The sequence below is a fragment of the Rhododendron vialii genome, chromosome 10a, assembly GCF_030253575.1.
Source record: "Rhododendron vialii isolate Sample 1 chromosome 10a, ASM3025357v1".
Taxonomy (NCBI): domain Eukaryota; kingdom Viridiplantae; phylum Streptophyta; class Magnoliopsida; order Ericales; family Ericaceae; genus Rhododendron; species Rhododendron vialii.
The window spans coordinates 31,454,970-31,479,543 of NC_080566.1; the positions used below are offsets into that span (position 1 = coordinate 31,454,970).

Consider the following 24,574-nt stretch of genomic DNA (forward strand, 5'->3'; position numbering starts at 1 on the left):
TATTTCATTATTTCTTGTGTTTGGGGAGCATATGGTACTCCATGAGAAATAATAAACTTCTAGGCTCTAGCCATATAGCCAAGATTCCAGTTTTCTCATCAAGCTGATCAAAAGTGAGTTGTTATTTCTTTTCCAGCGAGGGCTACAGGACTTCGCTCCATCTAATATTCTAAGTACATGTAGTTCTGAAAATTGGGTTACATAGGCCAACCCTAGTGGGTTCCCTCAAAGAGAGAGATGAATGAAATATCAACTGTAAGGACACGCTCCGAACGTGAAATTTGAATTTCACCAGTAGGTGGCTTGCTGACATATTGCTCTTTTTCATTGCTCCTATACCAAATTAAATTGTTAGAAGTTATATGCGTGTTAGTAGTTAGTACTGAGTGTGCGTACAAGAATTGTCATATTGTCTTTGGCTCTATAACTACGAATACAATTGTATGTCCCTTTCTCTCTAAAAACAGAAACAATTAAGATTTAATAGAGCCTTGATTATTCAATTTTGGGTTTTGTTTTGTTTTGTTTTGTGCTTTATATTTCCATCAGTTGCTTGTAACATGTGCTCATTTTTTGAATGTGACTGGTTGTTAAGATTTTTATGGAGACATATATGAAATGAAATTATGGAGACACTGTCGGTTTTAGCTCTGTTTTAGTGATGCTTCTGAAAGCAGGCCAATTATTTTGTGCGTCTTTCTCGTAGTCAACATTCTTGACTTGTGCTCATTGCCTTTTATTAAATGGGGTTGGTAGATATTGATTCTATTGTTCTCCGTATAATGTTCTCTTCACGTACTTGAATAGTTGTGAATGATAATTTCCCGACTAGGTTGCCAACCATCTTTTAAGCAATTAAAACCCCTTCTCAAACTGTACGGTACCAAATGTCGTTTGTTCTGCTTTGCTTCATATTTAAATCAGCCAGTTTCGAAATTATTTTCTTGATGCTTTACTTGGGAAGTCGGTTCCTTTCTGTTTCAGGTCCATACTCGTTCTTGAAGAGGGAGACATATCCTTGACAACATGTACGACACCATACTCCGTCAACCAACTGGACATTCTGAAACTCATTTTGATCTTGAATTGCTTTCTACATACCATAACCACTTAGTGCTACATTTTATAGCAGACGGATAAAACACCATCCTTCGACGTACTTCTGAGATATGAAATTAATGTACACATAGTTGCCTTGATCCAAAAGTACCGAAATTGAAACTGCTAATCCTTGTAATAAAACATTGAGACTTGAAATACATTATGCAACATTTGCAAATTACAGGAAATGTCGCATTTATTAGAATCTTAAAGAAGAAAAAAGAAAAACGCATGAAACTGATAGTGCAGATAAATTCTAGAGAAACATTGAAATTTGTAGAGTATGATTGCCTATGATGTAGAAGGCCCGAAAGCTCTTATGTCTATAATGGGGGCCGTCTTGGTAAGAAAGTCTTTGTAGCAAAGGTGGAAACACTGGCAAAGATACGGGTCGTAATATTGGCATACTCCCCATCCTTGGGGCACAACTTCTTGCAAAATTGGTCGCAGTCAGACAGTCTGCAGGGCAAGGGCGGCTGAGACCTCTTCTCATCAACGCATATCATTGTCAATCTATCACTTTCGCCCGAGTGGGAAAAAAATTCCGAAAGATCAATATCTTAAATAAAGGAAGTTTGGCATAGACTAAATCTACTTCACGGTGTTTATGCATATAGAATGTCAAAGAGTACAAGTCCGGCCTCGTAAACATGCCTATGAGAGAGAAGAAAATAAAGAGCAAACTAGAGGAATACCACTCGCATCCATAGATGACCCATTGGGGACCCTTCGCCTATTTGTGAAAACCACTGGTAAATAAAATGAAACTACATGTAAGCAATCTATCCTTCTAGAATGTGTTTGTACCGTAGTGTAATGAGATAATGACCAAAACGAGGACTAAAATTAGTGTCACGGGCTTCATCTTCGATTGGAAAAGTATAGATTGCGAAGAACGGAGGAGGTGAAATTTACACACAGAGAGGAAAGAGGAAGGAAACTATGGTCAAGTTAAAGAGCATGGACTGGTTTATATAGATGGTTATCCATCATTAATCGAAAATGGATGTTCCTAAAAAAATTGTCTTGTTTGCAAACTTATAAAGTGGAAGGACTGTATAACACAATATGAAGATGTAAGCATACAAATAGAGTTTATTTATTGGACTTTAAAATAGAATCTGACCGTGTGAATTAAGGATTCATAAAGGGCCCGGCTAAATACAACTGTGAATTTACTACATGTAGCCAATTCATAAAAGGGAATTCCAAAATTTCCTTTTATGAATTGGCTACATGTAGTAAATTCGCAGTTGTATTTAACAGCACCCTTCATAAATTTGAATTTATCAGACTTCAATGGCCTGTTGGATGCTTTTGTCTTGAATTGAATTTTGTTATTTCGAAGTGTTGAAAAGGATATTTTTACTTGCAATACCTTAAAGAGAAAGTTTCGTAGCAGTCTAACCGTAGACCTCACTCTCTAAAGAAGCGCTACACTCTAATTGGGCCAAAACCCGAGAATATTTGCTTCCTAATCAGGAAATAAATAGTGTTGTCTTCCTAAGAGACCCCGACAGATCTATTTAAACTGATTTAAGAGGATGCCTCTGAAATATTTATTTAGTTAGTTACTTGTTTCCGTTAAACCAGAAAATGAAAATATTGCAATTCATTTTCGTAGTTGTTTCTGCAATTAAAATCTTTTCGATCATCAAACATCAGTGAAGTTCATCCTTACAGCACCAAACCTTCAGCATGATTGAAACTCCCATACATAATATGCCGATTTGAGAAACTTCCAAAATGTTACAGATCGAGATCTGTCTCCTGCTCAGTTTCGATACTAGCGGTATAGTTTCTCTTTCGTTGTAGTGGTTCAGCCTTGTCGAGGTTGTCGATTTTAAAATTTTGCAAAATTGGTGAAAGAGGCAGAACCGTGGAGGGAAAGGAGGGACAGAGAAGACGCACGGTGACAAATTGTATGGTTTTTGTTTGTTGATGCTTTGTTCATTGTAATCCAAGGGTAGTACACAGAATGAGTAAGTTTTGTTCTGTTTTTACGTTTGGTTCGTCAATCCATCGTTGTTCACGTAAAATGGTAGCATGAGTCACGAGGATAATGTTCATTACATTAGAAGGTTAAATAGTGGGATTATCATATGCATTGTGTCAATTTCCTTGGAGCACTGCCACATTGTGTCATAGGCGTTTTCCTGAGCACACATGCAGGTAGGGGGGCTAACTTAACTGTGCCAACGTATCATCCTCAACCACCACCCCCTCCACCATTGAGCCAATGACGCCTTCCACCACCCACTCCTTTCCCAACACATACACCAATGTGACACATCCATGTGAAACCCTCACCATTGAAACCACCACCCGGAGCCCCATTCTCTATTCACAACCACTACCACTAGAACCCTTGCTTGGATGCCTGTGAACATCTGAAAATATCTGCACCTATCGCCATTCACAAATCCGAACCTAATTTTGTTGGAACCACCAAACCATCCCATTGTAGCCTCAATCCAGGCCCTAATCCCTTCCATCGGCAACATCACCACATAAAATAAAGATGAGAGGTGAAGTTCAAATAAGATTGGACCCAATATCGCTGCCACCACTAATCTAGTGGAAAGAGAGATCAAGAATGACTTTTCCATCACATTTTTTGTGCTTTTTGACTTTTCCACAAATTTCTTTTATCAAATGAACACACATAAGAAATTGCTTTTCCTTTTCCTTTACTTCGCTTTTTTAAGATTTTCTCGAGAAAAATTTTCATACAATTTCTTAACAAGTGAATAAAGCCAATAGCATCCCAAATGCAATCTTCTAAAACATATTTTGCCCTCCAAAACACCTTTTGAAATCAATTTCTCGATTTTGAAGGAAATAGTGCTTGAACCCATTCTATATTTGAGAGGATTGTACATTCGTCCTATGCATTTTTATTCGTCCTATATATTTGGAGGATGAAAAAAGTTCATACTTACATAGGATGAGAAAAGTTTATACTCCATATTTGAAGGAATTCATAAAAAAAAAATATTTTGGAGAATGCGATTTAAGGACATTGAGGGAAAAAAAAAGAACTTATTTTGGAGGATGGATTCGAGTAAGGGCGCTGCTATTTGCAGCCCTTTATTTTCTCTCATAGTCCACTACATTTCGGTAAATGGTTGTTGAAAATCATATATAACATTTCGGTAAATAGCTGTTGAAAATAAAATTATATTTCTGTAACTACATGTCGAAAATATGTTCAACTTTCGGTAAACAATTACCGAACATATATTTTCAGTAAATAGCTGTTGAAAAAAATATTATATTTCGGTAATTGAATGCTGAAAATATATCTCAATTTCGATAACTAACTGTCGAGTATAATAGAAAATTTTTAACGGACTATAGAAAAAAATAAATGGCTGCGAATAGCAGCGCCTTTCGAGCAAACACATTCTTCAAAAAACACTTTGTAGCCATCTTAAAAAGAAGGGTAAAAATCACTTACATCCCCTCATCTATCACTCTTTATCACTTACACCTCTTTATCTATAAAATTCATCACTTACACCCCCTCTTGTATGAAACGTTATCACTTAACCCCTTTAATTAAACCTTTTGTCTAATATTTAACAAAAATAGTGGAGTAGAAGTCAAATTTACCCTCCCTTGTGAATCTTGCCTAAACCATACCCATCTTCACCTGTCCACCTCTCATCCACCTCTGCCTCTCTTTCCTCCCTATCTCCCATCCCCCCATCACCTTACTGGTTCCATCGCTTCGTCCTCTCCTCCTCTAACTACGACCCTAGATGGGTCGAATCCTTTTGCATGTCCATACCCTCCTTCTCTCCTCCTCCGTCTCATCACCCCTTCTTTCTCCTCCTTCTCTTCTCCCACCCCCTAACTATGCCCTCTTCCGCTGCCCTCTTCTGCCTTTCCCATGCCTCCTCCTACAAGTCGCTTGCCCTCCGCTTCAACCTCAACTCCTCTTACACCTCTTATCGCGTATTTTACACGATATACAAGGTTATTATTGATAAATTAGGTCACTTGTTCATATTGTTGCGGTTGGATTTTGCTCATTATGAAATTGGTCATTGTATTGGGTTTCTGTTGGATTTCTCTCCCAAATTTTTGCTTGGTTTTAAGGTTGAATTAGTTTCTAGTAGATGGTGAGTTGTTGGGTGAAGATAGGTTTTTGATGGTTCAGGAATTGGTGGATTTGAGGAGGAGGGTTTGGGAGGGCAGAAGGCGGAGATCATGGTGGGAGAGGAAAGAGTGGGCGGAGGCTACGTGGAGACGTGGTCGGTGAGGGTTTGGTGGAGGGAAATTTGTTGGAGATTTTTTGTTGCAGAGTTTCTTGGTGGTGGGTTTGACGTCTTGATTCGTCGACTACCACCATGGTTGTAGTGAACGAAGTGATGAGTGACGACTGACGAGTTTAGGGCCTTTGGTGCTCTAACTTGCTGAAGGGAAAATAGGTAATTGCATTATTACCGTTAACAAAGTTACTCCTTATTTCATTTTTGGATAGATGAGTTGGTGTAAGTGATGGATTTTATAGATGAGAGGGTGTAAGTGATAAAGAAGGATAGATGAGGGGGCATAAAAGTGATTTTTACCCAAAAATAACTTGTTCACAGCTCTTCGGTTTCTCCTTTGTAAGAGAGAGAGAGAGAGAGAGAGCCGTGGTAACTTCAAAAAAACCCTAACCGATCTCTCTTCCTGCAAAACCCAACAAAGATGCAAACTTTGTTCTTAAAATGTATCGACCCTAAACCCAACAATTCAACCTTCCTCCGTTTCTTCTCTTCTGTATCGTCTCTTACTCTCTCTCGCACCTCAAACCCATCCCTCTCCAATTTCCTCATTGAAACCTTGGCATTCGCTGAACCACGTGCCGTTTCCATCTCCAATCGCTTCCCACCCATCAAAACCCTACAAAAGCCACTGGCCGTGGTTCAATTTCTCAGACAATTCGGCTTATCCAACGTCCAAATTCAATCTTCCGTTCGGCTCAACCCCAAAATCCTCTTCTCCGACATAGAAAAGACTTTGAAGCCCAAGCTGCAGTTCTTTAAGGACCTGGGTCTCACTGGTCCTGAGTTGGGTAAGTTCATTTCGAAGCATCCTAGCGTTGTGCATGATAGTTTCGAGAAAAAATGGATACCCTGCATTGATATGATTAAGAAAACCCTCGTAAATGATAAAAACAATCAGGATTTGATTAGGGTTCTGCAGAGGTCCTATTGGGTCGTCTCCAAACCTGAATTGAAATTGAAACGCAGCATTGCCTTCTTGGAGGGCTGCGGCATTGTTGGGTCCCAGCTCTCGATGCTTTTGAGGACGCAACCTTGGCTTTTCTTTCTGCAAGAGCCGGCTCTTAGGAACAACATTTCGCGAGTTTTAGATATGGGGTTTTCTGTTGATTCAAGGATGTTGGTTCACGCTGTGTACACAGTTTGTGGCATAAGTGGTGAGACTCTTAGTAGTAAGTTCGAAATGTTTAGGAGTTTTGGGTTCTCAATGGATGAATGTACAGGCATGTTTAGGAAGGCTCCGAGTTTACTTAGGACTTCAGAAGATAAGTTGAAGTTTGGGATTGATTTCTTCTTGAATGATGTCAAGTTGGAAAGGGACGTGCTAGTTAGTAACCCTAGTTGTCTAATGTTCAGCATGGAGAAGAGAGTAATTCCTCGTTATAGAGTTTTACAGGTTATCAAGTCCAAGAGGCTATTACAGAAGGGGCCAAGTTTTGTTTGTGTACTTCGTTTGTCGGAAGAGGAGTTTCTAACGAAATTTATTTCAAGGTTTAGAGATGACGAGGAGGAACTTTTGGTGACTTACAAGGGCAATCCTTTGGATTCTTGACTCTTCAGTGTAATAGGAAATCTGAACCCTTAATTCATTCATGTTTTAAACTATCATGACCAATTTCTCTATTGATGTCGTACTTTGGGGTTGCTTAGCGGTGAGAAACCCCCCTAAGGGAAAGCCATGGGCACCTCTGGAACCACAACTAGAGTCAGAACTCGGGTTTTCGCCACATATTTCCTTCAAGTCCCAACTCTGAGTACTCTTTTGAAAAATCCATCGTATTTTGGTGTTTAAAGTTGGCAAGTTCTAGCTTTATGGTATGCAGTGTACTGTCGTTGACAATTTTTTTAACATGATAGCATGGTTTAATAGCCATAAGCAATTAGGGTGCACTGTGTGGAACCATATGGGAATGAGGCAGGTTAAGGGTGACTTAGTTGGATATGTAATTTGCTGAAGAAGTGGTCTCAATTTCCCGAAGAAGATTATCGACAACAAGGGGTGGCTTTCTTGTTTGAGTAAAAAGATTAGACTGGGCATGAAAAGTACTTGCTAGTTACCCTTTTGTGTCATGGTGTTAATATTTTTCTGGCCACATTGTTCCTATTTGTTTTCGGTCATTGGATTATAATATAACTGTTATATTAATCGTGTTTGTTTTTCACGTTTAACCTGTGAAACTAGACATTGGATTTCACTGTTATTTGCCTAACTCTAGTGTTCCCTTTTCAATGCTACTATATGAAATGAAACATTGGATTTCACAGGTTTTGCCTTACCGTAGTTGTTTAAGGCACACTTCATGGTGACATGAAAGAAACTCACCGTAGGCTTCTCGTTTAGGGGAGAGGCACAAGAGGTGCTGAAAAGTTGTGAAGAGGATTGAAATATTAACCCTGAAAGCTGAAAAGTGGAAGCTGACTTCCTCACATCGTATCAGAGTCTTAGCAATCCGCAAACTTCACACCACCAACCACCAAATTTGATTGAAGTCTCTGGTAATCACAAAGTTGATTGCTAGTCAAAGTCTTGACCTGTGTTGATCAATTGAAGTCTCCTCTCTTCTTTTCCTCGTCCCCTATCCTTCTTTTTTTTGCTTTTTTATCTTATCAAATTTTTTGTGTTTTATTTTTGGAGTTGTTTCAATTTTTCTACAATGTGGCATTTGTATGGGTATTCGGTTGTGGTATTGCACTTGTATAGTCATTATTATGCACAAGCTGTTTGTCCTTTTGACAAACACCTAAGTGACCTTAGATCTTAGTAGCAGCCAGCAGGGTCCATATAAAATGGATGCACTCCCAAGACGGGAGCTTGTATTGGCACTCCCAATATGGGAGCTTGACGGTAGCGTGCTCTTAACTAAGATGGGAGCTTATCAGGTTGTTAAGGCAATAACTCTCTTACTTTTAAGAGAGTTAAGCCATTCTAAAAATAGGAATATGGAAATCGTATCAGCTAAGAAGTTTTGCATATTGAAAATATCTAACTTCCATAATTACCCTTTATGATCGAGAAAATTCTCAATAAGTATCACTTTTCCTTCAATGGTTTAGTATGTAATGATATTTTATCTACATATTCATATAATCTATGTATGCTTCTTAGGCACTCCCAACTTTAGGAGCTTTTGGATGCCTCTGCTCCCCTGCACCCGCTCCTGCTTAGTGCTATTAGACGATATCTGGGCTGGAATTTCGGTGTCTCAAACAAATGAGGACTGTTAATAGCCATTTGCTTGTATTTTTGGCTGTTTTGACTGTTTGTCTATGTTATGTTTTTCTATTTTTCTCGAGTGGAAGTGCCTCACTTCAATAAGACTCGCACCTCACCTTGCGCCTTACAACGGACTTTTGGGGCCTCATTACCATGTATGATGTATTATTTTCGTTCGTGGCTGAGTGAGGAATATCTTTGCTTTATATATGACCTTTAATTCTCTTCACTTTATCCTGGATAGCCTACGCACTCATAAACATAAAAACATACACAAAGAGGCATAGTAGTGCGAGTGGAATTCCAACTGCTAGCACTCTCGAATATATTGCATCATGCATGTTATTTGAATTTTGGTAACCTCCGTCTAGGAGAGTCACCTCCATCAAGGTTGGTGCGCGGGACTGTATTTTATTTGTCTGGACGTGGCTTAAGTCTGTCTGGACGCTAGGACACTGAATTAACGCAAGTTAGTTTGACCTATTTTCTGGGTTCTGCTATATAAAGAGACTTTGGGGAGTGCTAGGCTTTGTGCCTTGGGTGTGATATTAGGGTTTTGGGTTTCTCTTTGGGTTCCACTAGGGTTTTGTTTCCCTTTGGATTCCGCCGGAGTTTTGTCGCTAATATTGTTTGGTCCTTTTTTAGAGTGACGGATATAGCCGATTCTTTGTAATATATCCTCATTAGGGCGAATCCTCTCTTGCTCCTTGCATTTGGAGTACGTTTGAGCTTATAATAAAGCGGAACCATGTAAATCTTTGTGTCCTTGTTTGATAGCTTGTTGGTTTGTTTTTTCTCTACTTGTCAATTGTCATAACAAAATGGTATATTGGAGATCAGAGTTTCTCCTAGGCATTCGTTTATTCTGCTTGTTCTGATTGTCAATGTGGACTTTGTAACTTGACACCACATGCTTGGAGAAGTTGGGTTTGGGTGTTTTTCAGATCAAATTTCAGATTTTAACTACTTGAAAGCCGGTTTTCATCTTTTATTGCAGCTTAATCATAATTTCACAAATTAGTAAATATGTTTATTTGCCTATACTAAAGTTTAAAATCTATAATCTGCAGCCAAATTTGAAGTTATGATCTGAAATATGTAATTACAGCTATCGTAAAGACGCCTTTAGATTCCGTGTTTTATAAAAGTTACTCTCTCCGTTCCTTTTTAAATGTCAAGTTTCTTAATTTCAACTCTTTTAAGGGACATCTTTTACATTAACTTTTACCTCCACTTTCTAAGATTATTGTCTATACCATCTCAAAGGAAAAAGATAAAGGATCCAACTCAAGCCTCGGAGCGAGTTCTGGCTGCAAGGGCAAATGCACTGGTGATGTTTCTGATGCAAGCGAAGATAGTCAAAATGAAGAATCCTCTAACGTTCTCCTGCATCAGCCAAATCTTGCACCTCCCGCGTTCCTCTTTTACCTATTAACTTTTCAAAAGGATAAAGTCATAGTTGCACAAATATTTACACTTTAATTTTTTAAAGTTCACAACGCCAATTGGAATACTTGACTATTATATTTGGGAATGTAGGGAGTAATTTTTCAATTTTTTCTCGTTTAAACAGCCTTTTTTCTTCAGCTTAATCATGATAGCTAAATATGTTTACCTGCCTATACAATAATCCAAAATCTACATCTGCAGTAAAGGTAAGATAAGAGTCTCTAATAAATGGTCATCGGGTCATGCCCACATGGGTCATCTGAGAAGGATCTCGCAGGAGATGGGGTTGTCGGAGATGGAGGATTCGGAGTGGGAAAGGTGTTTTGTTGGAGAGATGGGAATTCCTTTTATATTTAAACTCAGCCATTCATTTCAATGGTTGTGAGCCTGAGATGTTGTGTTAAATGTAGTGTCTACAAAACTGGCTCCTAATTTATTTTGCAGATACAGAATGGATTAATTATACCCTGGTTTATTGATTTTTTGGAGAATTGTTGTGCTAGACTTTTGAGGATTTGGGTCCATATCAGTTATACTATGAGAAAGTCTACTTGCACAACTTTGGACACAACTGCATCCGGAGTTGTGATTGAGAGTTGTGTATGTAGCCCATTCCACGTTATACTATTGAGGACCCATTTGTATTTTCAAGGTACTAGTATTTATGTTCCTAGAAGAATCGTGAGTTGTGATAAATTTGGATCTTTTCGCCAGCCCATTGCCTCCAACTCATTTCGATCGAGGACAATGCTTTTAGTTCAACTCTCAAGTTAGCTACTCTGTGGATTATCTATCCCTATGCCTTCACAATGTACTCTGCAACTTTCTTGGTGTTCATATTTCGCTCCCCATGTTTACGAAATCCTGGTTCCGTCCCTGCTCACTTGTGCTGATTCTTTATTCCACTGAAATTAGACATTGCACAGATAATCCTATTGTATTGCTTGTCTTCTCAACCGGCCAACAATTCCACGACATCTAGTTCCCAAGTAATCAAAAGTGAGTTAATTTTGTCTTTGACTCTTGTTCAGGGGTTTTCTTTGACGAATCCTCCAGGTAGGTACAGACATGTCTCTCACCTCACATACAACAGGTAATTACTGGAGCTAAGGATTAACGGTAACCTCAAGGGAAGTGAGGAATGAAATATCAGGCCTTGGGACACCCTTTTGGGTTTTGGACCTTGTGGATTTGGGTGCTGAATGTAGGCAACTTGTGGTTGTATGATATCCCGGTTGTAGAGAGATTAGCGGTAATGCTAAGCAATCAGGGTGCAATGTTTCATTCAGGAAATACTGAAGTGTGACTGCTTCCGAAGAATTGATCTCAATTCCAAATGAAGTCATGAAGACCATCAAAGCATCACTGAATGCAGTTTTCTTCAACTGAAGAATTGAAGGGAATAGTGGAAGGTACTAGCAACTTACCCTCTTGTGGCACGTCATAGTGGTTCTGAATAACAACAGATTTATTGCATTTGGTCATCGGAGTGAACTTGTGTATTAACAAGTCCTTTCGACTTGCCCCCGTAGTTCTTTGTTTTTGAACTGGGATTTCACTGGTAGTTGGCTAGCTGAATTCTTGCCCCCTCGCAATGTAGTTTTACAATAAGAAATCCGCTAAAAGATATAGTACTTGGTTTTCGTTTTAAATTTTGCTTTGTTCTTCCATTCAACCCTTACTTAGCACAACCTATGCTTGTAGCTTGTGCGTGATTGGAAGTCGGAGTTTATTTATCTGAAGCTCTACTTTTTACTTGAGAGAAAAAGTTCTCTCCGGATCACCCGGCAACCCATGTTTGTCCGGATAACAAGTGGGGAGGCACTACGTCATCAAATTTCCCAAATGTTGTACTTTTGTTTCACCGAGCAACAATTATTATGGGTCCCCTCTTAACCTTGGGTTAACCTTTTGTTTGTCAGGTCATCTTCTTCCTTGGAACTGGTGCGTGACAATCACCGCCGAGAATAGATATCACTCTCGGAAACACACCAAAAACGTGCGGCGACAGACCTCCTTTGGCGTCGTCTTGCACCGTTCAAATTGTCTCGACACGAAGAACAATACTCTGGTATCAAAAAAATGGCCATTTGTTATGCCGAGGTATTCAAACAAAACAAACACACACAACCCATTGGGAGGACATTTCAGATTATTATTCAACAAGTAAAATCTCAATAGTTCAAAACTCACTCTGGTTCCTCACCACTCTCTGTACATATACACACCAACACATAGAGCTACAAGAGAGGAACAAAACAGAAACATTTAATTCCTAAATCATGCGTAAGATCTTCAACGATACGGACATGGAGTCATGGTCTGTCCGGCTTATCACAGTGAGGGCGAGACCGATCAGTCGTCATTTTACTTAACCGATCCTTTCCCCTCCATAGTCGAACTCAAACCCGCTCCCACAAATACTATGATTCCTCCTTCCACAGAGCTTCTTTACTAGGGAATCGAATTTCTCTGGAAACGATGGCATTTGAACTGAATTTTAGAGGGTGTGGGTTTGAGCTGAATTTTAGAGGGTCTGGGTTTGAGGAGGGAGAGAGAGAGAGGAAAAAGAAACGGGGCCGCTGAAGGAGAGAAGGGAGAGAGAGGACCCACAATAATTGTTGCTCGGTGGAACGAAAGTACTCCTTCCGTCTCAATTTAATTGTCCTTTTTAGGAGTTTGTATCACTTTTTAATTGATTATCTTGTAATTTATAATGTTTTAGATGATTTCGAAAATATTGTATTATAAAACTAATCGAGATCTATCAAATAAAACCTATATTCGATATGAAATTTATTAGGGATTTAAAGATATAACTCATTTTTTAACCAGTTAAAATAAAAGGAGGGACAATTAAATTGGGATGGTGGGAGGACACCATTTGAGAAAATTGATGATGTGGCGCCTCCCCATTTGTTATCCAGACAAACATAGGGTGCCCCGGGTGATCCGGAGAGAACTTTTTCTCTTTACTTGATCATTTGTTTTTCTCAAAACTCCTTTTTATCTTGCATTGCTTTCCAGATTGTTCAGCAGACAATATTGTTCTCACATTCTGTATTTTCGGATAGTATGTGCGCATGCACATGCGAAGGGACACATAAAGGGCCACAACCCCTTACTTTCCACCTGGGTATTCAACCTTGATGCTGCATTTTACATTGCTGCGTGTACTTTGAGATATTCATAAGATAGGAAATTATTGCATATCGGCCTGAGGAATTCCGTTCTTTGATTGAAATGAAACTTTTTCTCCGCTCCGGACTACTGCCCGGTTAATGCTCCAGCCTACTGCTGCTTTCATAAGAAACCCGAGACCGAAAGCTGCAAATTTGTTTGAAGGGGGTATTAGCACTCCAGTTCTCTATAAAGCTGGAGTAGTAGTAACCAAAAACTTCATCTTGACCATCTGATAGCTTCATGGGATGATTTATGCTCCCAGACGAATTCTTTCAGATGGAGGTTTTTTTTGTAATAGTTTCTTTGGCAGGGAGGTTTTTTTAGGGACTTCTAGGATGGCTTTGAGTTGCATTAATCAGATGCCAAAACTACAAATTCGTCAACAGAATACCAGAAGAACAAAAGCCGGTAGAAAGAGCTAGATCCATATGAACCCAAATTATAACTGCTAATCTGAATTCGTACTAGATTTTAGAGTTGGCTCCTACCATGTAAACTAGGATTGTGCAAAAAAAACTTTAATACCCTAAGAACCTTGAAATCGCTAAGTTTGATTGTAGATGACGAGATGGTTGAGAAGAAGCCGTGCCTGCTTTCTGGCCGGCCTTGGCAGGCACATCTTTGTAGCAAATGTGAAAACACTGGCAAACAAACTGGTTGTCATCTTGGCATTTCCCCACCCTACGGGGTGCAGCTTCTCACAAAACTGTTCACAATTCGGTTGTTTGCAGGAGAACGGTGGCCGAGACAGTTTCTCATCCTTGCATACAAGTGTCACTCTGTAACTTTCACCTGCGTAGAAAAGACATTCAGAAACACCAAGACGGTGGAAATAGGATACATTCGGCATAGTTTAGTCACCTTAATTTTTGAAACCGAGTTGTTTCATTCGAGAATGTGTCTGTACCATAATGCAATGAGATAATAACCATGACAAGGACTAAAGCTGCTACAAAGGGCTTCATCTTCAATGACAAGATCTTGTTTATGGTGAAGAACAGAGAGAGAGAGAAGAGAGGATGAGCTTGTTTATATATATATCTTCAGATTTATCAGTAGTGAAGTGGAAGGGTCGTAGCAATCAAATAATGGAAACTAATGCGAAATAATGCGTTTGCAAACCAAGGAAGTGGAAGGGTCATGTGACTCATATGATCAACAAAATAATGCATGGTTTTATTGGGACTAGGAGTTCCTATGGTGCGGCACTGCACTATGGGCTTGTAGGGCATTCCGAAAGCAACCTTCGAGAAATGATTGTCACGGTCCGATTCTGTCATTGTATAGAGTTTGCTAAGAACTTTATTGTTGTAAAAAATCAAATTGATCAAAGATTGATAGTCGCATGATCAGACAACACGTGTTTCTGAAAAATAAACGGTTAGTATGATTTAGAGAATGAACTAATAAGACAAATCTAACTCGATCATGTTTTTAGATATATACATCTTATTAACTTGATTTTTTGTATAAGTATAGTTCTCCGCACACTCTAAATGATGATTGATTCGGATCCTGAGGATTATCTCTGGAAAAGCCATATTGAGGCACACTACAACCGTGTAGTGCATTTGCCGGTAGAAAGAGCTAGATCCATATGAACCCAAATTATAACTGCTAATCTGAATTCGTACTAGATTTTAGAGTTGGCTCCTACCATGTAAACTGGGATTGTGCAAAAAAAACTTTAATACCCAAAACACATGGTGGGGAAGAGCCCACAATCTCACATCGGTGGGGAATGGAAAGTAAAGGTAGTATATAATGTAATCCGACTAGTCAATGTATAACTTGAGGTTAACCTTTTGAGCCACGTGATTAGTCTAAGGGTTATGCAGGTCAGCTCGCGCAGATTGTTACAAGGATAAATCAATTTTCTTCTCATTTCTCTTGTCTCTCCTCACCATTCAATCTAACATCAGTAATCTCATTGTTACAGCACCAAACCTTTAGCATGATTGAAATTCCCATTATATGCCGATTTGAGGAACTTCCAAAACAGTACAAATCGAGATGTGTCTCATGGTCAGCTTCGATATGGTCAGTGTAGTTTCTCTTTAGTTATGGTTGGTCAGCCTTGTTGAGGTTGTTGATTTTAAAATTTTGCTGGAGTGGTGAGAGAGGTGGAACTATGGAGGGAAAGAAGGGACGAAGACAAATTGTATGGTTTTAAATTTGTTGATGCTCTGTTCATTGTAATCCAAGGGCAGTACAACACAGAATTAGTCAGTTTTGTTGTTTTACTTTTGGTTCTTCAATCCATCGTTCGCGTAAAATGGTAACATGAGTCACGAGGATAATGTTCATTACACTAGAAGGTTCAATAGTGGGATGATCATTTGCTGTCTTTAATTTTTTAAAGGCCACAATACAAGATAGAAAAAAAAATTCGGTTTCCTTGGGACACGACCACAAGGTGTCATCGGCCTTTTCCTTTTTCCGAGCACACATACATGTAGGGCCAATATATCGGTGCCGACTTATCATCCTCAACCACCACGCCCTTCACGAAACCGCTCCTCCACCATTGAGCCAATGACACCTTCCACCACCCACTCTTTCCCCAAACTCACCACTGAAACCACTTCCTAGAGCCACACTCTCGATGCACAACCACTACCACTAGAATCCTTGCCCGAATGCCTGCGAACTTCCAGAAAATACCCGCACCTATCGCCATTCACAAATCTAAATCTAATTTTGTTGGCATCCAAACCACCAAACCATCCCATTGTAGCTTCAATCTAGCCTCTAATCCCTACCATCGGCAACATTACCACATGAACAAATAGTAATTATTCAATAGTTCAAGAGTACCCTCACATTCAGATCACTTTATGCCCACACGTTCTTGTGAGGTTCATACACTTAGTGGTAGACCCCATAAGAATGTGTGGTTATAAAGTGGTTCAAAGTACTACGTGACGGAACTCCCAGACTACTGTATAATTTCGCATAAATAAAGATGAAAGGTAAAATCCAAACAAGAATGGACCCAATATCGCTGCCAACCGGCCCACCTATCCAGCAGCGGAACAAGAAATATCAAGGATGACTTTTCCATCACATTTTTAGTGCTTTTTAACAAATTTCTTGTATCAAATGAACACACATAAGAAAATGTTTTTCCTTTCCTTTACTTCGTTTTTTTATGATTTTCTCAAAAACAAGTTTCGTGTAATTTCTTGACAAATGAACAGAACCAATAGCATCTCCAATGCAATCTTCTAAAACACATTTTTGCCCTCCAAAACACCTTTTTGAAATTAATTTCTCAATTTTGAAGAAAAATAGTGCTTCAACTCATTCAATTTTTGAGAGGATTGTACATTCGTCCTAACAGTTCACATTCCAAAATTTCAAAAAAGTCCCTAAACTATCACCAAAATGTCCCATAAACCTCTAAACATCAATAAATGTCAATTAGACCTCCGAACTTGTTTAAAATGCATCAATTATGCCTCTGTCATCTGTTTCCGTCATTGCACAAATGGAGCAGGCATATGTGGACCATACGTGGCAGGATGACATAACCAAAAGGTCAATCCCTCTTCTTACGCAGAGGATTTTTCATTTGGGAGGGGAAAAAAACCCGAATTCACGCCATTTCTAAACTCGGTCTATTTAAGACCCAAACTTCCCTTTTCACTCCATCCGTCCTTAAAAACCCTAAACAGAGCATACAAAACTCTGCAGCATAAGGAACACCAGCACATGGAACGAAGGTGAAATCTCCAACTTCACAGACATAAACCCAAATTTCACAAGTAGAGAACCAAATGGCATTAACCCAGAATGCAGAAATCCAGATTGCACAAAGCAGAGCATGAAATGGCATAATGACACAAAATGGCCAAATGACAAAATCTAAGCATTTGCAGAGCACAAAATGGCATAAACACAAATCTTAACACTAAGACCAAACAAAGCAGTCTTAACATATTGCATAACCCAAAGACAGTCAAGAAGTTGAGAGACTAATCCCAGTTGGATCCAACATACATACAAAAAAACATCATGGATCCACCATCAGTTTTCCATGGTCTAACAAAAAAACAGAGTTTTCCATAAGAGGAATTGGGGCTGCATTGGTTGCATTCGTCCTCACCTGTGTCACAAGTGTCACAATTAGAGAGGATTAAGAAATGGGCTGTGATGGCTGCATTGGGATCGTAAAAGAATGGCTACTGGTGCGGAGGAGTGGAGGAATGGAGGAGTGGGAGTATGAGACAGGAAATGTTTATTTTATGATGCACATGACCATCACGTGTGTGTTTTCCTTCCAAAAGCAAGGCTTTATGGTCCACGTATGACTGCTACGTTTGTGCAATGACAGAAACAGACAGCCGAGGCATTAATTGATGCATTTGAAACAAGTTTGGAGGTTTGATGGACATTTATTAAAGTTTGGAGGTTTATGGGACATTTTGGCAATAGTTTAGAGGCTTTTTTGAAATTTTCCCTTCCATATTTGAAGGAATTGACACAAAAAATGGGGTGACTATTCGCACCCCCCTATGATAGAGGCTGCTATTCGCAGCCCTGTATTTTTTTCCGTAGCCCGTTACTCCACAACGCCCATTTTCAATATTTTAAAAAAGAAAATTTTCTCCATATAACCCATTAAATATACCTGATCTTCCTATTATACCCTTCCCTCTAAAAAATTACACTTGAACTCCCCCACCCATCCAAATAGAAACCCTAATCCCCCAGCCAAATCCTCCAGCCCACCCATTTACGTCTCCCACGCCACTCCATTTTCGTCTCCCACCACCTCCACCTCCACCTCCACCTCCATAGCCACCACCGCAACACCGTCACTCCTACCGCCGCACCACCGCCTCAGGTGCGGTTCTCTCTCTGTTCTTCTCTCATTCTGTTCTTCTCTCTCTCTCTCTCTCTCTCTCTCTCTCTCTGTTCTTCACCACCGCCACCCCAGCCCACCCATTTACATACATGTATTTGTGTAGAGATTTTGGTAATTATATCCCGTATTTTTGTAGAGATTTTGGTAATTAGATCCCGTATTTTTTTAGAAATTTTGGTAATTAGATCCCGAAATTGGTAGCCAAAAACGGTGAATGTTGAGATCTGTAAGCTTATATGTGAGATGCTAGGGTTTTTTTTATTATCTTGTATTGGTTCACATTTGGCATGCGCCTCTCTTGGCGCAAAAAATGACAGCCCTAAACCTCATGTCAATGCAAGTGGATTTGGCTTTATGAGAGGCAGCCGAATTTGAGCTGTGCTACTTGTCAAAAGTGCTCATACCTCCATGTAGGATTTGAAGCTCCCGTTGGAGCTTCTCTGCTCGTAGGTGGATTCCTAAGATTTTGTCTTCTTATTACATTGTCGTGCATGAATGGGATTGCTTTAGCTTGTGTCGATGAAATGCTCAATGTTTGAAATGTTGATAACGAGTCTTAGATATGTGGAGTGCAGTTGCTAGCTGACAAAAGCTTGAGCCAGGGCTCTTTGAATAATCTGAAAATTGAGAATAATATGGAAAATGAGCTTGGTAAAGCCCACTTCCTTTAAGTAACCTATTTATTTATTTTATCTTTTTTTTTTTTTTTCAGAAAACACCCCTCATTGATTTGGAATCGACTAAGTTGTTAGTTCTTTTCCAAAACAATGGTGGATCCCTCATAGTTTTGGATCCAGTGACTTATACTGTAAAGGTTGAAAAGTTACTAAAACCAGTTAACTTGTGGCCCTCTGAACTGGTTTTGGTCTTTCCCAAAGATGTATTTAGATTTTAAACAACTTTGCCAATGGCCTGTGTCCCTCAACAAAATATTAGTAAGGGTATTGATATTAGTCTTTTTGAAAGACGTACTCATATAGGGTACTGATATTAGTTTTTCCGAAAGACGTATTCATATTTGAAACAGCATCCTCATACTCAACAAAATAGTACTAGGAGTTATTACTAGACCAAATCAAAAGCTAAGGTATGGCCTTCATCATAAGTTGTCTTGGTAATTGGCTATTCTTCCTGTTCCTTCTCTGTTTTGGAATATATTTTGCAGAACACTTGCTACAAAACTTTTTTGACTCGATTTGTCAACCAAACAATGAACATATAGGAGGGAGAGCAATGAACACTTTGTTGCAGTGAGCCAAATGAGTTTGAAAATGTTATTGAGTTTGCTTTGGACATTGGTTGTCTCTATTTGCATCACTTGTATGAATTGGAGGAAGTCTGAGTACGTTTTTACGACAACGGTTGAAAAGCTATAGAGTACTAATATGGAGTCTTCATTTTGTCCTGCCATAAGCCATAGCTTACTGATAGTGCATTGTCTTATAGGCATTCTTACTTTTTGTTGCCTTTTCAGACTTGTAAATTTGTATTATTGTTATGATATGCAGGTTATTATGCGTCCACCACGTGGAGTTCGAGGCCGAGGTCGGGACCGGGGTGCCCTTCAGGACGAGTCTGAGGCTCCTGAGGTAAACAGCTTTCAATAGTTGATTTTTGGAATGAAGTTTGACTTTGCATGACCTTCTTTGGAACAAGATGTACAATAGCTTAAGTCTTTCTCATAGACAAATTCTGCCATCTTCCTTCGTAGTGTCTCATGTTTAACCAGTTGATCTTTTTATCCCATAGGCGGTATTCGACCTGAGAACACGAGACTTGACATACCTGCCCGAGTTTATACTCAATAAAAAAACCACTCCGCTTAGCTCAGATCTGTCCCACATATAGTGGAAAAGGCATGTACGAATAGTGTGAAACATTGTGTACAAAAAACTGTTTTAGTTTGTGTACACAAAGCTAAAAAAACCACTCCGCTTAAACTCGGTTCTTTTTATCATGAATGTTTGATACTACTTGATGTGTAGCATTCCTTGTTATGACTCATCGGTAAGAGGGTATCGTTCCCTCTTTAAAGACTACACATTTTTGTCTAGTATCCACTAATACAATTTGATCGAATGTGAATTAACTAGCTAACTTTAAGTTCTGCCATGCTGAAGTGGCGTAGAAATTGATGATGGCATACTATTCGCAAGATTGATGATGATAACTTCAACCATTTGAGCCACGTTGAAGTATGTTTAATGTTTGTTTATAATGGATACAAGCATGATCAACCAAATTGATAAATAAGAACTGTATTGAAAATATTTTGTTGAAAGCATCTGAGTCAAAGTGGCTATGTTTAGCTGGAGAAAAACAAAGAACTTTGTTACTTGTAGTTTTTTGTGCAAGATTTTTTCTGGTAATGGAGTTCAAGGGTGTGAATAGGGGAAGTAAGCAACAGTGTTGTGCCTTTTGCTAAATTGGAGATCAAAAGCAGAAGCTTCACGTATGATAAAATGTTCTGACTTCTGAAACAAAATTGTTTTTTGGTTTCATTTTGGTCAGCTTTCGGCAACCAATAACCGAAATTGTTTATTATTTTCAGTAATCAGTAACTGACATGTTATGCTTATTTCGGCAAGCAGCAAGCAGACGTTAAAACTTCATGTGGAAATGAATAACTTGTAATTGTATTATTGTCATATACATGTAGGTTATGCGTTCACTGCCTCGAGTTCGAACTCGTGGAGGCCGAGATCGGGGCCGGGGCCAGGCCGAAGTGCATCGTCAGGAAGAGGAACATGCTTTCGTCGAGGACACACCTTTGGATGAGGTTAAAATTTTCCAATTTCACACCAGCTTTGTAGTAGTTTGTATTTTATCTTTGTTTGTTTTATGAAACGTTGGGTAACAAAAAACTGAAATATGTAAGTACTGCCTCTTTTAAAACTAATTTGTAATTGTATTATTTTCATATACGTGTAGGTTATGCGTTCACTGCCTCGAATTAGAACTCGAGTAGGCCGAGGTCGGGGCCGGGGCAAGGCCAAAGTGCCTCGTCAGGAAGAGGAGCAAGATGTTGTCTTCGAGGACATACCTGAGGATGAGGTGAAAATTTTCCAAAAAGGGTTCCACTAGGTTTTTATTTTGTTGAACACTAACTCATATTATTTGCTTTCTATAGTTTTTTAGTTTTAGGAACATTAATATGTATTTTTTTTGTTTTTGCTTATACGTGTAGGTTATAGCACCGCAGCCACCGGTGGAGGAAGAGGTAAACTTTTTTCAATTTCAAAATTGCTTTGAATAGTTTTTTTTAATCTTTATTTGTTTTATGAACAATAATATGTATTGTATATTTTTGCATATACGTGTAGGTTATAGCACCACAGCCACCGGTAGAGGAAGAGGTAAACTTTTTTCAATTGCATAATTGCTTTCAATAGTTTTTTTTAATCTTTATTTGTTTTATGAACAATAATATGTATTGTATGTTTTTTCATATACATGTAGGTTATAGCATCGTAGCCACCGCTAGGGGAAGAGGTAAATTTTTTCCAATTTCATAATTGCTTTCAATAGTTTTTTTAATCTTTATTTGTTTTATGAACAATAATATGTATTGTATGTTTTTGCATATACGTGTAGGTTATAGAACAACCACCGGAAGAGGTAAATTTTTTTCAATTTTATACTCGCTTGCTTTTAATAGTTTTTTTTTTAATATTTATTTGTTTTATGAACACTAATCTGTATGCTATTATTGGCATATACGTGTAGGTTATTCGAGGCCGACGTCGACGTCGGGGTTGTGGCCGGGGCCGGGCAGAAGCACAGCAACATGACGATGCGCCTTTGGATGTGGGTGGTCCGGAGGACCTATCCTTGCTAAAGAGTTTTCACACACATGTGGCTAAAGCCATTTTGGAGGGAGAAGAGAGGGGTACATTAAGATTGCATCAACACTTGGGTCTTTTGGGCACTTGGGTAGTGACAGAAGACAGGTTCAAACAAAAGGTGTTGAATTCGGGCTTACTTCCGTTGTGTAGCATATATAAAAACGCGCAATGCAATTCCTTTAGAATTGCTGCATTTGTTGAAAGGTGGCATCCGAAGACGAACACCTTTCACTTTGACTTTGGTGAGATGGGGTTGACATTAGATGACGTAGAACATCTACTCGGGATACCTGTTCGTGGATTGCCTGTGTACACGGAGGACGAGAGGACGCCAAAAAAACTGTTAATGGATTTGCTTGGTGTGTCGAACGAAGTAGTGACAAATGCAATTACTGTGAGTGCAGTTAAACGGTATACAGTTAAGTTGAGTTGGTTGGAGATGAATTTCAAAGACGTAAATGAGACGGACACAGACGAGCGGGTTGTGTGTTGTGCTCGTGCGTACCTGCTATATGTCATTGGGTGCACCCTTTTTTGTGACAAGTCAGGTGGGTTCGTACAGCTTGACCTCCTTCCACTATTGGAGGATTTAGATCAGGTTCATACGTACGGATGGGGCTCTAGTTGCTTGGCATATTTGTACAGAAATCTTGGTTATGCGAGTAGGAGGAATGCAAAGCAGATTGGCGGATTTCTTATATTACTAGAGGTACACTTACTTTTTCTGATTATGAAAAAACCAATAAGTTCATGTTACGGATATATGATTGTAATATGCTTCACATGCGTGTAATGCTATAGGCGTGGATAAACGAGCACTTCCCAACGCTACATCCTGTTGTTGACCTAGAGTACACGGAAGAGCTTCCACGGGCACGACGTTGGTGTCTGCATAGCGAGAGTGGCACTAGTGTACAGCACTACCGGCGCGTGTTGGACAACTTACTTGTAGATGAGGTAGAATTCTAACACACCCTGCATTCAGTTAGTATACCAATTTTGGTGCGTGGGACATTTTGTAGAATTACGTTGCTAATTAGAAGCTGTTTTAGAATATTATACAGTTTGAGAGTAGAAATTAAACTCTTCCAGTAAGGACAGAGAACTGGAAGTACAATTGTTTTATAAGCTAATCAAATATAGGAGAAGTTCCAACTTAACCTGTGTCAATATTCTCCAAATTCTCGGTAACACATTGAGATGCAGGACATGACTTTTGCTTCAAAATATCTACTATCAAACCATTAGCCGGATTGTTTGATAGGAGTTCATGCCACTTTTCAATTGACGTGTTCACTACCTTCCCTTGTCTTTCTTCAAAGCCAAGTTCCACATATATGCCAGACTTTAGTTTTTGAATGAATGATACAGTGTTAGTTGATGGCTTTCGCCGGATTGTTTGATTAACTTGTTATTTTATTGTACTAGTACATATCATATGTTTTGTTTGACAAACAGGTGATATTTGACCTGTACAAGGACCGCAAGCAAAATGTCTCTGAGATTGCTTTCTACACTGGTCCCATTCGTGCCATGTCCTATGTGGAGCCATACCTCCTCGACAGAGTCTTGAGGCAGTTTGGTCTATTACAGCGAATACCCGTAGACCCTATAGCACCTCAGCGTGCATCGAGAGGCCAGCACACCTACAACGTTGTTTACGAATGGACTAAAGGTTTTTGGTCTAGCCCTGACTTCCACTTGGTGCTTGAGGATAAGAGAGAGCGTACACCACCTGGGATTCCTTGGGCGTGTACTGATGACTACATTCCGTGGTTGAGGGTGTTCTCGCACCCGAGGGTGGGACGTGGTCTGGCACCTGGTGGAGGGCGAGTTAGGCAAGGTCGTGAGGAGCAGGTTCGGGTTGTGTTGGATGTGGTACACAGGGCTTTGGGCGATACCAGACTTGGAGCTGTTGAGTTGCGGCAGGCACTGCAGGACGTAGAAGCCATTTTACGGCCGACATTTATTACTTAAAGGAGGCGGGGTGTTAGGGGGCGAGGTTAGATGTTGGGTTTATGGATAAACAGTTCTTATTAGTATTTTCAATTGTGTAAGACATTTGCTACTTAGACATGTTGGGCTTCTGGGGAACGAACATTTGGTCAAGCTTGTTCTGCTCTCTCTCATAATAAGTTTAACAAGGGGTTTGTACATGTTTTTGTTTCGAACTACATTCTGCAATGCCTTTACCATTCCATTTTAGGTTCGACTTGTTCATGGCTTTTTTTGAACTACTATGAAAGTGTCTTTCACAAAAACAAACTTTCAATATTCCGGGCCCCGTCCACATGGTCCTCCGCAGGAAGAGAATCTTAGTAAATATGGAGTGCAGTGCCTTGTCAAATCACTTTATTTGTTTGAAGTTGCAATTTTCTCCGTACACCTCATTATCTACTCCCTTAGCTCAATTCAAAATTCTGTATAGGGGCCCCACACCCACATGCTCCTCGTCAGGGAGAGAATCTAAAAAGGCATATATGTTCTGGAAATCGTACAAATTATTCAGTATCCAAGTGCTAAAATATTTATTATAACAACTTCGGGTTCTAAATGCTGAAACTTTACACAAATTTTGGTACGAAACTACTGAAAAATTATAATAATTTCGGAAAGCAAATGCTGAAATCAACTTGCA

The 24,574-nt window shown here is 39.4% G+C and overlaps 2 protein-coding genes across 3 annotated transcripts; both read left to right on the forward strand.

Moving 5' to 3' along the window:
* The first annotated feature begins 5,727 nt into the window (after nt 1-5,727).
* On the forward strand, nt 5,728-11,646 carry LOC131303944 (uncharacterized). Of its 2 annotated transcripts, none has more exons than XM_058331015.1 (2): nt 5,728-7,418; nt 11,070-11,646. In XM_058331015.1, exon 1 carries the CDS (start codon nt 5,800-5,802, stop codon nt 6,925-6,927), a length of 1,128 nt encoding a protein of 375 aa, XP_058186998.1. In that variant the 5' UTR covers nt 5,728-5,799; the 3' UTR covers nt 6,928-7,418; nt 11,070-11,646. The 2 variants fall into 2 exon arrangements, with proteins under 2 accessions (XP_058186998.1, XP_058186997.1); XM_058331014.1 differs by lacking the exon at nt 11,070-11,646 and adding an exon at nt 9,856-10,141.
* Nucleotides 11,647-22,091: 10,445 nt separating this feature from the next.
* On the forward strand, nt 22,092-24,029 carry LOC131303945 (protein MAIN-LIKE 1-like). The gene is made up of 3 exons (XM_058331016.1): nt 22,092-22,645; nt 22,738-22,893; nt 23,395-24,029. The coding sequence occupies exons 1-3, from the start codon at nt 22,184-22,186 to the stop codon at nt 23,911-23,913; spliced, it is 1,137 nt and encodes a 378-aa protein (XP_058186999.1). The 5' UTR covers nt 22,092-22,183; the 3' UTR covers nt 23,914-24,029.
* The last annotated feature ends 545 nt before the right edge of the window (nt 24,030-24,574 follow it).